This window comes from Podarcis vaucheri (genome assembly GCF_965113315.1).
Source record: "Podarcis vaucheri genome assembly, chromosome: 9".
NCBI lineage: Eukaryota > Metazoa > Chordata > Lepidosauria > Squamata > Lacertidae > Podarcis > Podarcis vaucheri.
This window is the reverse complement of record NC_138767.1, coordinates 24,089,316-24,102,768: the sequence shown is the minus strand read 5'-3', so window position 1 is coordinate 24,102,768 and position 13,453 is coordinate 24,089,316. Positions and strand designations below refer to the sequence as shown.

At 42.1% G+C, this 13,453-nt stretch overlaps 1 protein-coding gene across 4 annotated transcripts in view; it reads left to right on the top strand.

Annotated features, from left to right (window-relative positions):
- Positions 1 to 13,024, top strand: part of TBCK (TBC1 domain containing kinase) — an 84,174-nt gene extending 71,150 nt beyond the window's left edge. For all 4 annotated transcript variants that reach the window (XM_082236919.1, XM_082236917.1, XM_082236918.1 and 1 more), the window contains 2 exons: positions 2,754 to 2,913; positions 11,997 to 13,024. In XM_082236919.1, the coding sequence (XP_082093045.1) occupies positions 2,754 to 2,913; positions 11,997 to 12,107 (271 nt within the window). In that variant the 3' untranslated portion in view covers positions 12,108 to 13,024. The remainder of the gene's footprint in view (positions 1 to 2,753; positions 2,914 to 11,996) is intronic.
- Positions 13,025 to 13,453: the final 429 nt, after the last annotated feature.

Here is a 13,453-nt window from a genome sequence, read left to right as displayed (position 1 = left end):
ACTGGAAACCACTGTTTGAATGGTATGAGCATAGAACGTTTTTCTGATGGCCAGTCAGTGTTGCTGAATTGTGTTGCCAACCTGTAGCTGTCCTAGTTGTTACACCCCTCTGCATACCCATGTAATTCCTGCTAGCTGTTTCCCAGGACTTTGCCATACCCCTCCAAGCACTTCAGGAAAAGAGAAGGCAGATGGCAGCTTAGTGCATTTTCCTTTACATAATTTAATGGAAAACACGTGCTCTGCAGGGTCTAGCAACAGGTGTCCTATTTCTTTTAGCGGCGTTTTCCATGTAACACTGCACTTGGAAGCTAAGGAGTTACTGAAATACAATCTGGTGGCTGTTGTAAGTTTGAGAGGCTTTTCTTTTTTCCAGTTTTATAAGGTGAAGCTTCCTGGTAAAAGGATAGTGTTGTCTGGGCTATGTTTGGGGGGTTTTTTTTTGGGGGGGGGGTTAAGGTAACAGCTAGGTGATAGTTTTGTTTCTATAGAAATTGTCTACAATTCATTTCATTAAGCACGTTGCAAAAACATGAGTGGTGGTCCATTCATTTCATGAAATTCCCAGCAAAATTTCTTTATGGTCCTATAACCTCCTTTGCATAAATTTCTAGCTTTTGTAATCATCTCAGCAATGGAGTGGCTAAGATAACCAGCTAAGATTAGAAAGAATCCAAAAGACATTTTGAAGTGTGCATAGTGACTAATGCAACTACTTTAATCAAAAAAGTAACTGTATTTGACCTTCTTAAGGTTAAAGGCATTTTTCTCCTTGTCATGTCTTACAATTACCATGTCATATTGAAATATATACATTGACTCCATAGATTTATGGGTCTGTAAATTTTGGAATGCAATAAATAGTTATTCCTTCGAGTTAGAAATTAATGAACTGTGCTAAGTAAGTGGGATGGTTTAGTTTATTGGTGATCTTACAAACTTCATACTTTCATATAAATTTTACAGTCATCCAGATGGAACTGTTCAAATGAATTATTTTTAAAGGGATCTCTTAATCTTAGATTAAATCTAAGCCTTTCCAAGGCAATTCATACTAGATCCAGGAATAAAAAGTAGCATTCTTTGGCACCCGAGACTCTTGAAGACATAAGGTGAGCACGAGTTGAAAAACCATGACTATTTGACCACCACAAATCATACTTGAAAATGTTTTCTGTAAAATGCATATTGAATGCATATCACTTGCATGAATGCAGAAGCTAACTTTTTTGCACTTACAATGAATGAAAAGGTAACCAATAACTTTAAAAAGGTCTTAACATGGGAGTAACCAACTGGTGGCCCAGGACCATATTCCAGCTCCTAGAGAAGGCATAGGCAAACTCGGCCCTCCAGATGTTTTGGGACTACAATTCCCATCATCCCTGACCACTGGTCCTGTTAGCTAGGGATGATGGTTTAGTCCCAAAACATCTGGAGGGCCGAGTTTGCCTATGTCTGTCCTAGAGGCTTCACATCTGGCCCCATCATGGTCCCAGATCCCAGGGATCTCTTTGTCTTACTATGGCATTGATTGTGGGCAATCTCATATTTTTAGCACCCAAACTTCAATGTTTGTTACCTCCCCATCAGGTAACAACTTTTGTTCTTGCAAATGCATCATATCTAGGTGTGTATGGATTTTGTTTCTTATTCAGTCTCTTTATTCCATAGAAGAGAGCTATGGCAGTCCCAGTGCTTTGCGAGTACATGGTGCTAACGTCAATCCCTAGCATGTCTACCTAGGGCTGGGAAAGTTCCCTGTCAGTCAAAAGCCCTGGAGAACTACTGCAAATTGGTATGGACAATTCTAAGCTTGATGGACTAAAGGCCTGACTCAATATAAGGCCACTTTCTACTACTTGCTTGGGGCTTTTTAAACTCGCATCCCATGTGAACAGTCAACATTTGCAGAGCGCTCTCCTTTTGCACTTCAGGCACTCATTCAGAGGTGCAGCAAAAGGCTCTATCTGTGTGACTGTCTAGGGAGTAGTGGCCCAGGAGAGGGCCTTCTCTGTGACAGACCCCAAGTTGTGGAATTCCTTCCCCAAAGAGGTGTGTCTGGAGCTTCCGTGATGCAGTTTATGGTTGTGTGTTGAAGACACCTCTTTATCCTGGTCTTCCACACCTGAAACAAGTGTTTTCAGAACCCACCTTATTCCTGTGGTTTTTAATATAAATTTTAAATTGCTATAACCACCCCAGAGACCTTACGGTGAAGGTTGGTATAATGTGTATGGGTTGCTCGTGCGTAAGTTGCCGCCTCTCCAGGCTTTGTTGCCTTGCTAAACCTTTCAGTCTGGGCAGCCCTTCACTTCATGGCTGCCTCAGTCGCTAGCAGAATCCGTCAGTGGGCGTTTCTTAAATCTTTTCCAACATAAAAGTTGTTTGACACCCAGTCTCCTCCTACTCTCTCTGCGCGGAGGTCTTCTGCGCAGGGAGGGTGTGGGTAGCGGAGGACCCGTGCTCTCCCCGCTGGTGTCCAGTGAAGAGTCCTGGAGCCCTCTCGCTGATTCCCCCATCAGCCCCTCTATATCCCTGGTGTTGCGCCGATTTGCTTCCCCATCTGCGGAGCTGCCTCTCTCCCTGCTGGGCCCTTCTCCAGCATCATTTGAGAGCCTTCCCTCCGCCTCTAGCTCCGATGTCAGTTCCCTGACAGTCGGGTACTAAATTGAATAAATGATGATGATATTCAGAGCTTGGTTTTCCTCTCTTCCTCCTTGATTTCCTTAATGGACCTACTTTTTGCACAGCTTTAATCGAGGGCATATATCTGGCAGCATCAACATCCCATTTGGATCGGCATTCACTGCTGAAGGAGACCTTGTCCAGTGCCCTGCTACTTCCACTCTTCAGAGCTTTAAAGGGAGAGTTGTCGTGGTTGTAGGACACGTGGCAAAGAATGCAGCACTGGTAAGTTTTTTTGTGATGGCATCAATGTTATCAAGGATGAGAAGGTTTAACAATAACAGTTAGTTAGTCGTGCGGTAGTGTGTAATTTTCTAGACAGAATTCTACAGAAATAAAGACTCGTTCTGGACATACAACTTTTTAGATTACTGGGATATTAATCTGTATCTCATGTACGAAACCAGTTCCATGATAGACATGGAAGAGTGTCGCTGAAATTTATTCACTTACGTATTTGTGTGTGGTTTTGCTATGGTTGCTTTTGTGTTTCTTCTGTGGTTTTGGCTATTAAATGTTCTACTGGTTTCATTGTTGCTTTTATTCATTGTGTTTTATGAGCTGTTGTAAACTGCCCTGAAAAATTTTAATTGGAGGGGGGGTATTGCAGTGTTTTGTATATGTTAATGCATAATGGATTGGCAGCAGTAACTCACAACAACAACAACAGACGGAGTCTTGAGGTGGTGGTAAGGGTTTAATTTAGTTCCTGGGGTGTTTCAACACTGGTGTTACAATTCTGTCAGTTTTTACTTGATTTGTGTGTTAAGGCTAACTGCACACATTCGCTTAAAATCAGAGCAGGTCTGATTTTATGAATGTCTCAAAGCACTTGCTTATGGACAGTCTTCAGATAGCTAGATTTTGTCTGTGAGCAGGCTTCCCCCATCTCTTTCTTGTGTGGCACAAACTGCCTATTTGAAGGACCCTGTTTACTTGGGCAATGGAATTCACATGGTTTCCAGCGTCACTAAAGTAGCTCAGAGAATGTGTGTGTGGCCTCTTCGCCTGGTCAACAAACAAGGAAACCAGCAAAACAACTTGCCCAAGATGAGTGAACAGAAACATCTCTGCTTTCTTTCTTTTGGCGGGGGGGGGAAGAATATTGCAATGGCCGGTATGGTAAACAACACCTTTTCTGAAACTGATCACATTACTGAATGCATAGTGAGTTAATTGCATCTACTAAGAGCACTAATTCTGAAGAATTGTCATATTTCTATTAATACACTTAAACGTGCAAGCTGACTCTCTGTGATCTGAAATGACAGGGTTGTCCTTTTGCAGTGCAGAAGTAATCCTCTTAATGTGAAAAAGAAGCTCAAGCTTAACATTATTAATCTGTTGACAATAATAATTAGCCATTCTTGTCTCTGTTACTCTGGGAACAGCATTTTCTTGGACACAACTTTGGGAGCTCAGGCCAGGAGGGGGTGATTATGAAGCTAAATGAACTTTTTACCCTACAAGTGTTTTTATAGCTGTCTGTGGTTATGGCACATGAACTTTTGATCATCACAGCCATTTGTTTTTGGCCTGAAAAGTTACCAAAATGTTACTATCACATTTTCTGGAACAATTTTTAAATACCTCGCTCCAAATACCAAAATATCACAATTCTTGCTAGCACAGAGAAATATTCGCCATTAGGGAGAGATGGGCAACCAACTAAAAAAAAAAGTCAAAGTCGGAGTCATGATTTTGCACGAGGTTTTGTTGGGATATTATAAAGCAGAAGGAAACAGACACATTCTTGGCAAATGTCTCTTTCCCTTATGAAACTGACATGTTTCCAAATGTGCCTGGTGACCCTTCCATGTGGGAACTGTTCCTTTGGCTGACAGCAAAAGAAAGTATCTTGGTTCACATCACAATGATCATTGTAGAATATTTTCAGTGCTTACTAATTACTGAATCTGTGCACCCATCATTGCACAGTGGATGCATGAAATAGTTTTTCAACAGGTTTGGGGGATCCCCTCCTCATGAAAGGCGTCTCTGGGAGGCTGAGCCAAGAGTGGAGGACCAACAGGGACTGTTTAAGCTTTTCCCAATGGACCGTGGTTTCATGCTTTTCTCCACATCGTTTCTCACGCCTGGAACCTGAGGGTGCACAGCAGTGCAGCTGGAAGGGTTAAGCTCCCTCTCCTTCCTGCACTCCCAGTCAGCCACAAACTATTTTCAGGCATCGTATTTTTGCATTAAATCACGCAAAGTGGGGTGAAATGAGGGAGCAACGATGAGCAAACTTAACTCCACCTCCCATCACTGTTGCCCTCCACAGGTTGGAGGAATAACATCTTTGGTGGAGAGCCTGGTCTGCTTTTGTAGGAAGATTTAAAACCCTGTTGCATCATGTGGGGAGCCAACATAGGTAGAGCAGTCCGTCCCCCCACACACAAACACTACACCTCAAACCCATGGAGGGCAACAGGAGACAGAGCCAGCATTTGCATCCTTCCTTTCCCCCTTCATACATTGATTCAGCACAGAAGTAGGATGCCTGAATAAGACTGTAGCTTTGTATCATTTTAAAACAGGCATCAGGAAAAGGTTACACATCTGCCATATGATGTCTAGTTTGGACCTAGTGGCGTTCAATCTTGCTCCCCTTTGCCCTCAAAACCAAGAACGGTGTTGAAAGAGAAGTACATAGAAACCTTGTTGTTTTCCAAAAGGCTTTGAATGTTTTGCTGTTTAGCGCATTTGTTGATTCTGCTTCCTTTTTAGAAACGCCTGTAGTACTCTTGCAGTTGTATCAACGGATGCTTCACCAAGTATATTGTCCCTTGTAAAGTTCAAGGTGGTGGGAAGGCGGGACAGGCTGTATAAATAAGGTTAGGGTTATTTTGCAGCTTGGGTAAGAAGACCCTGTGAACTGCTTCCTTCCACCCGAGCTGACTGTGTTGATTTTATGCAAACACAACATAAATTGTTGCAGCAAGTTACTAACTAAGCAGTCTTTGGTGGTGGCGAGATCTTTCCACTTTGAAAAGTTGGAAGAACTGTTTAATAAATACTTGTACATTTTTAAGTAAACAGTTTGATCTGCGGTAAGTGTGGTCAGATTTAAAGTAGGTAAGCTAGAAATGTTCTCATTTGGCGTATGCTGGCCTGTGGTAGCCTTATCTCTTATCATATTTTTCCATCTGTGCAGATGAATGGGAACTTTAAACTCCTTGTGTGTTAGACTCTTATACCTGTCAGTTTATACTTGAAATTATGGAGTGGAAAGTGTACATTCCTCACCAGTTGAGCATGCAAGGAATTTTTCCTTGATCTTGAGTGAAAAGTGCATTTTTACCATACTCTGTTCTTCACTACTTATCTCCCTCATTACCATCATATTTCAGGGTTGGTACAGCTGCAAACCACATCTAAGAAACATGTTTCCAGTGTCATTGATCACTAGAGGATCTTTACTGTTTGACTTTGTTAAATAAGTAGTCATCTACGAAACTAATAGGGATCTAAGAGTGTGCACCATGGTGTGTGGAATCAGTGCAGAACAGCGTAATATGTTTAGGTGGCCCCATGCAGATCATATTTTCTACCCACGTATACATGGTCCCCACACTGATGACTTCTGAACAGGTTTTCTGGACCTTTCCGTCCAAAGTGATTTTACCGGATAATTTAGTAATTGATGTTTAACTTCTGTTGTTTTTAACTTGTGATATTACTACTGCTTTGTGCATTTGAGCTGTTTGAGTCTGTTGATACTGGATTGTATCCAACATTAGTCATGTTCGAGAGCAGACACATGAACATGACTAAACTAGGTCCATTCATGTGAATAGGTCTACTTAGTAAAATTTGTTGAATGCCACACATTATTTTTAATTCTGCTGCTATAGTGGACTGTGGTCAAATAATTTTTACTCAGAGTAGACCCACTGAAATCAGTGGGTCCAAATCAGACATGGCCATTAATTTTTGCTGGGTCCACTCTGAGTAAATATTTGTTGACTTCAGCTCTATATTTTTAGATGTCTTGGTGGTTTTAGGATATTATGGTATTATATATTTTTAAATGTTTAAAGTTAGCTAATTGAATTAAAGCGGCCTGCATTTTATAAGTGTCTGGTAATCATGATCTCAGTGAAATATTGTGAATTCCTAAAATGGGGTTGTGTGCTGATAGAGCACTGAAGGATTGATTTACCTCATTCTGGATTTCTTGTGTAAGAACATATTGGACCATAGTTACTTAAACATTACCATTGAATTAAGTCATTTAACAATATGCTCCCAAGAAACCCCAAGATCCAATGCATGATGTAGAAAAGTACCATCGTTTGCTTCCACTGCATTTTTTAGCCAACCCCCCTTCACAAATCTTCCATATTTTTTCCCTTACACTTGTCTGTAAGAGAAATGAAGTGCCTTAGTCCACTTGCTGCTCAACAGTTTCCCCCTCCCTTAATGGAATCTCCATTGTATACACTTTGAGTGCATGATGTGTCTAACGTACCAACATACATGAAAGATGTTAAGTTTTACTGCTCTCAGCAGTCTGGACATAAACATAACTTGACCCTACCTTCTATTGAGGAACGTGATAGTTGACAGTAGAACTGTAAACACAAGATTTTAGCTTCTGATACGTGAGTATAACAAGAAGCCGGAGCTATACATTCTAAAGCAGATAAATGTATTTGGGAGAAAAAGTTTAAAAATGAGTAACGATCAGTGGTTAGCCTTAAAGGGGCTTTGATGGTATCCAGGCTGCCCTGGGTATTCCTCCCCAAGCAATGAGAGAAGAGGTGGGGAAAGCCGTCAAGGCAGCCCCTGCCTTCCTGGCAACAACAAGTGGGCAGGGCAGTTTGGGGAGGGGGGTCAGCCAGCCATTATCATTAGCACAAGGACCAAGGAACTGAATGGAGACCAAGAAAGCTTGAATAGCTGCTACGTTGCCAAGGTGATGTTGCTGCACCTGACACCATTTGAGACCCTGGATGTCTCCCAACTTGCCTTTGGAAGCTTGCAGCACTTTAAGAAAGAGAGGGAAGGGGCTAGGGAGGACACCAACCTGCTGACTCTTGTCTTTACCAGCGGCAAAATGTGGGGTAGACACTACCCATCTCTCCATATCTGAGGCTCAAGAAGGAGGTAAACTCATTGCATTGCAGGAGGTTGCACAAGATGACCCTGGGGTCACTTCGAACTCTACAATTCTTTGATTCTATGATTCTGTGATTTTAACCTCTGCAGCCACATCCATGTTTGTTGCCAAAAGTTAAAGTGCTAGACATCAGGGGTGATCATCATTTAGCATCATTAGTAGAGGGGGGGGAGCATTTAGCACTAACCCCCTATAATTATAGCAGGGTAATTGGATATTCTTGAACACTGAACTCCCATCAGCTTTGCTGGCTGCTAGTGGTGGCATTTGGAGACCAACAAAATGAAGAGGGCACCACACTGGCTACACCTGTCCTGCAGTTAGTTTTCCAGAGCTAAGTTCCAAGTACATGTAAGTGAAATAATTGCACGTTCTTCGACTCCTTAGCCGGGTTGGCACTCTGTAAACTGCCATGCACACCGATGGAACTGTATAAAGGAAATTAGCAATAACCGCCAATCCAATGTTCCTCTAGCAATGTTTTACTTTGCAGAAAGCACAGGTGGAGAAGATGTCGTGTCTTTCTGGCAACTAGCCTGTGTGGCATCACCTCTGACCTTTTCTTGGTGCAAGTGAGACCTGAGCATGAAACATGGCCTAAGCCATTTATTTGGTGCTGTTGGATAGTAACCTAGATGGAGCCTAGACATAATCCAATACAGTGGACGCTCGGGTTGCGAACGTGATCCGTGTGGGATGCACATTTGCAACCCGCAGCGTTCGCAACCCACGTCTGCGCATTTGCAGGTTGCTATTCGGCGCATGTGCAAAGCGCGATTTAGTGCTTCTGCACATGTGTGCCTGCCAAAACCTGGAAGTAACCCGTTCCGGTACTTCCAGGTTTCGGCAGTCCACAACCCGAGAAAACACAACCTGAAGCGGACGCAACATGAGGTATGACTGTACAACTGTTTTTTAATTGGGTGGAGAGTGGGGCTGCTTTCATTGTTGTTTATTGTGATTTGTCGCCTTTTCAAATTGCATCCATGGATGTCTCTCTCTGGTGAAAATGATGCATGCAAGCGCACGCTGTCCTTCATCCCATCAATAAATATCTTCCCGAATTCTATTTACAAGACCACCTAGTTCCATGTCACATTTTACATTCTGTCCCTTTCCACTCAAGCTCTTTGCCATTTCTTTTCTCTGCAGTATTCCTCATCCTTTGGACCACCCAGCTAGCAAAAGGCACTACATTTCTTCCGCAGTACTCTGCTGATCTCTCTCTCTCTTACAGCTGATATTTCAGCAGTTGTCACAGATCCGCTCCAGCCTGGTTGCTAAGGGTCTCCCAGCATGAGGGTAGTAATAGCCCTTTGTCCCGTTGGGAGGTTTAAAAGGTCATTTGTCAAAGTTTCAGTGAAATCCTTGTTTTATTACATCATGATTACTTGGGCATTACGGAAGAATAGCACAGCGCAAGATTTATCAGCTCTGAGCGAGAAGCAAATCTTCAGGACACGCAGTTGCCTTTTGAATAAGCGGAAGCCAAAGGCACAGCCGTAAAATACATAACTGGAATTCTGTTGGCTTTTCACTTGAAATTATGAATAGATCTCAAGGGTTGTAGTTCTGTATTCATGGCCCCTTCATATGCAGCTGCAACCACTTGGGAGCAGATTCCCTTTGGTCCTCAGATGCATCTCCCAGGTATGTGTGGGAATACTGTAGTGTAGGGTGACCTAGGGGTCCTTCCAAGCCATTGACAATGAGGTAGAAAAGACTGACTTCATCAGCCCAGTTTTTTGTTTGTATATGGGTTAATGTATAAGGAAAAAAGCTTAATAGCAGGGTAGGGTCAAGCTACATAGGAATCATAGTAGAGACCTTCTACTATATATTGATAAGGAAATGTGCACAATTCCTTCTTCATGGAAGGTTAATATGCACCTTCTCCGTGAGACCTGGTGAATGTGCATAATGGCTGGTTTTTCTGCACAATAACTTACATTCCCCTTAACAGCTATTCCACCATCAATGTGCATTACAAGAGTTGAACATGATAGGGTGCTGCCTCAAGGAGTTTACAGTCTAAAATTCAACCCAGATAGAATAGGGGAAGGTTATGTTTTTTTTATTTCAGTTGCTTTGACTTATTATAATTGGGCCTTGGGATATTGAAAATATAAGGTGGATGGATGATTTGGCATTTCAAGGAAAATATTAGCTTTGAGACCAAATGAGAGCTGATATCCTCTAGGTGTTCTGAAAGGCATAGGAGGCAGAAAAGAATAAGGGGCATAGTCAACTGTCAGATGACCGTAGGGTGGAACTTGGAAAGGTTGCATGCAGGAGTGCATTGGGACTTAAGAGTGAAGAAATTGCAAAGGCGAGACTAAGGAGGGTTTTTCCAGTAAGGGCAATTGGTTTTCATTCAGAGTGGGCTGAATGAATGCAAGACAGAGAAGAGATTTAAGAAGACATGCCATGCTATCACACACTACAGAAAGCTGAGGGCTGAAATGCACCAATGGAAAGTCCATAAAGGTTGCTTGTAGCCAAAGCAACACAACTCGAGTTCTTGGCAAAGAGCTGTATTTTCTGGTCTACCCACATCGTTGCCGTGTCATCCCCTGGGTAACAGTAAAGCCAATGTTTTCGCTGGGTTTTCCCCTTCTCCTGACCACAGACAGCGCCCTTCTGTTGATCTGGCAGCAACCTGAGTGGAGACACAGACGCCAAGGTTGTTTGGCCTTGGTCTTTGCTAAAGTGGTTTGTTTAGCAGCAGCTACACTCAGTACTCTACATCTGTGTGATCAGCTGTGTCTCTGTTTGCATAGGTATACAGTGTACTTCGAGTGTTCACCAAACTCTGCAGGTGGTTCAAGCCCAACATGAGCAGCTGTGGCATGCAGAAAGATCATCTGCAAGCAACGGGAGAGGTTTTAACACAGGGACTGGAAACCTGTGACTCCGCAGTTGCTTCTGGACAATAGCTCCCATTATTCCTGCCCATTGGCCATTCTGGCTAGGACTCATGGAAACTGGAGTTCAGTATACAGCAGGTTCACCATTTGTTTCTCAGGCCATGTCCTGAAGGCACACGACAGGCAGCAATATGGAGGGTGTGTGTGAAGAGAGAAAGTATGCTTAGAATCTCAGAACTGTAAAGTTAGAAGCGACACCAGGGGCTATCTAGCCCAACCCCCTGCTATGCAGGAATCTCGGCTAAAGCATCCATGACAAGTGGCCATCCAACCTCTACTTAAAGCAGTTTAATTATGCAGCATAAACACAAGGATAGTTGTTGTTTCTCTTTAAACCCAATGAACCCCTCTTTTATCTTTGTATAGCAATTATTATCATTATTATTATTTTATCATTTATATTCCCCAGCAACTCTGGGCAGCTTCCAGCAGTATAAAATCACAATAAAACATCAAACACTAAAAACTTTGCTGTACAGAGTTGCCTTCTGGTGTCTTCTGAATGTCCTGTAGTTGTTTCTCTGTTGTTTCTAAGTTAATCTGTTACTTCACAGTGGCTGGTAGGGTGGAAGGCAGGGAGCCCAACAGTTGGCAGATCCCAGAACTAATCACAGGCATAGCCAACAAATTCTAGTTTCCTCCCCATCGTCCTGACTGCAGAACTGAGACAAAGGAGGAAGGCGGCAGCCACAACCTGGACTGGTTGTATGAAGACAGAAGGCAGACTGAGGTTGCTGGAAAAGTGCCCCATTTGCCCTAATGGACTAGCCTCCACTGCCATTGCCTGATTTGTATTACTTTGCCTTTTCATTGGGCATCTATTGTCATTTGAGCAAGAGTCTTCTTCATTTTTGGTGCACATTTCTAGCCTGGTGTTATCTTCCCCCTTGCCTAAGATTCCTATCACCTGTTATCTGATCTGTCTTCCTGCCTTCCTTTTCTTTTTTGCCCAGGATGGAACATGGGTCCTTCAGCACATGTTTCACCACTGATCTGTTACCCCTTGCCTTAAGAAAGAAATAACTTTTGATCTTTTATCAGCACTGTTTGTTTGCTTGTTTGTTTGTTTGTTTGTTTTTATAGAGAACAGGCAAACCATCAAAATACCTTGAAATAATTTCGTAAAGCAATACTGTGGTTTGATTGATAGGATGATGCAGGTATCCCAGCAAGCCACCTTGCTCCTTTGTGCTAATGTGTATGTGTACATTCAGAAATGATAGGCATCTTCCTGACATTGGGTCTTTCTGCTTCAGTTTGCAGCTCACCTGGTGAAAGTCAAATATCCAAGGGTTTGCATTTTGGATGGAGGCATCAACAAAATCAAGCCAACTGGTCTGCTGACAGTTCCTTCTCCACAAATATGAGTGAGAAGCTTGCATTTTTATCAACAATACCAGAAGATTCTTTATGGGCATTACGGCACCTGCATTGCAATAGTGACACATGCTTTATGGCTTTCCGTTGTGATTTTGCAGGAAATACTGTAGTATTCTTCCCTTTCACCTTTTTGCTGGATGAAAAAGTAGAGCTTTGGAATTTTTGATGTCACCCCAAGTCGTCTAAGATCATCATGGCAATAGACCTCAACTGTGCTCTTTTAAAAATCCGCACACATTCTCTCAAAGTATTCATGCAAAAATAAGTGAATTGTTTTAAAGTAAATGTTTCAGAGAGCAAACACTTTAAATTAATGGGATGCAATCAACTCATGCAGATCCGATAAATGTTGGGCTCTTGCACATTTCCCTTTCACAGAATTCTGTTGTCTTATTTCTCTTGTTTTTCTATTTCTAGTGCTCTTTCTTTTTTAAAAGATATTGGTATCAATAAAATAGCATGCCTCTACTCTTGGCAACATTTAAAAAAACATTTTGTTCTATCAAATACTTCATTTAAGCCATGTTTAACCTTTCTTTCTTTGAAAAATTGCAAATGTCTGAATATTAACTTTGATATAAATGAACTTTACAAATGACGTCTGCGTAAAAAGTATAGCCTTGTGCACGAACCTCACCAATATCCTCGCCATCCTCAGGCTTTATGTTTTAATTTGTAATGTAATATAAATTTGCTTTTTGCAAATTATAAAACTCTGAAGAAATATCTCTACTTCAACAACTTACAGACAGCGTCAAAAGGAAAACAGTCGTTTGTGGAGAGTTTAAGGTGGAGAACACCCTGGCGGTCTTCACCTTTATGTTTTTCAGCATTATAAGACCTATTGCTTTCAGTGTCTGCATCAATAGACTAAAATAAAGTCCTGAGTTTGTTTTTACCGTAATCAGAGCCTGGCATGATAACAATTTTTTCCTTTTTTTAGAGAGGAGCCCTTGAAATGTGAAGATTAACAATAACATCTCAAGTGCACAGGAGAGGTTGTGTAATCTGGGTTTCAGACCACAGTGATTTTTTTTATGTTTCTAGACAGCACATTTTACTTTCAAATGAAGACATTATATAAAGGGCAAGTTCAAGAATATATATTCTCTTTGTTAATCATAAGTGCATCTCACTCATCCAGTCCCTTCTTCCCAAGCAATGGAATGGGAGGCATACCTGAGGCCCAACTGATTCTCTCATGAGTTTGGGGTTGGAGGATGGCTGATGCTTCAAAGACCAAAGGTGATAGAACAATCATTGTGGGACTGGGAAGATGTGAGTGACAAGCCAGTTGCTTCCCCCAAGCCGACAGAAATTCCTCCCCTACTGA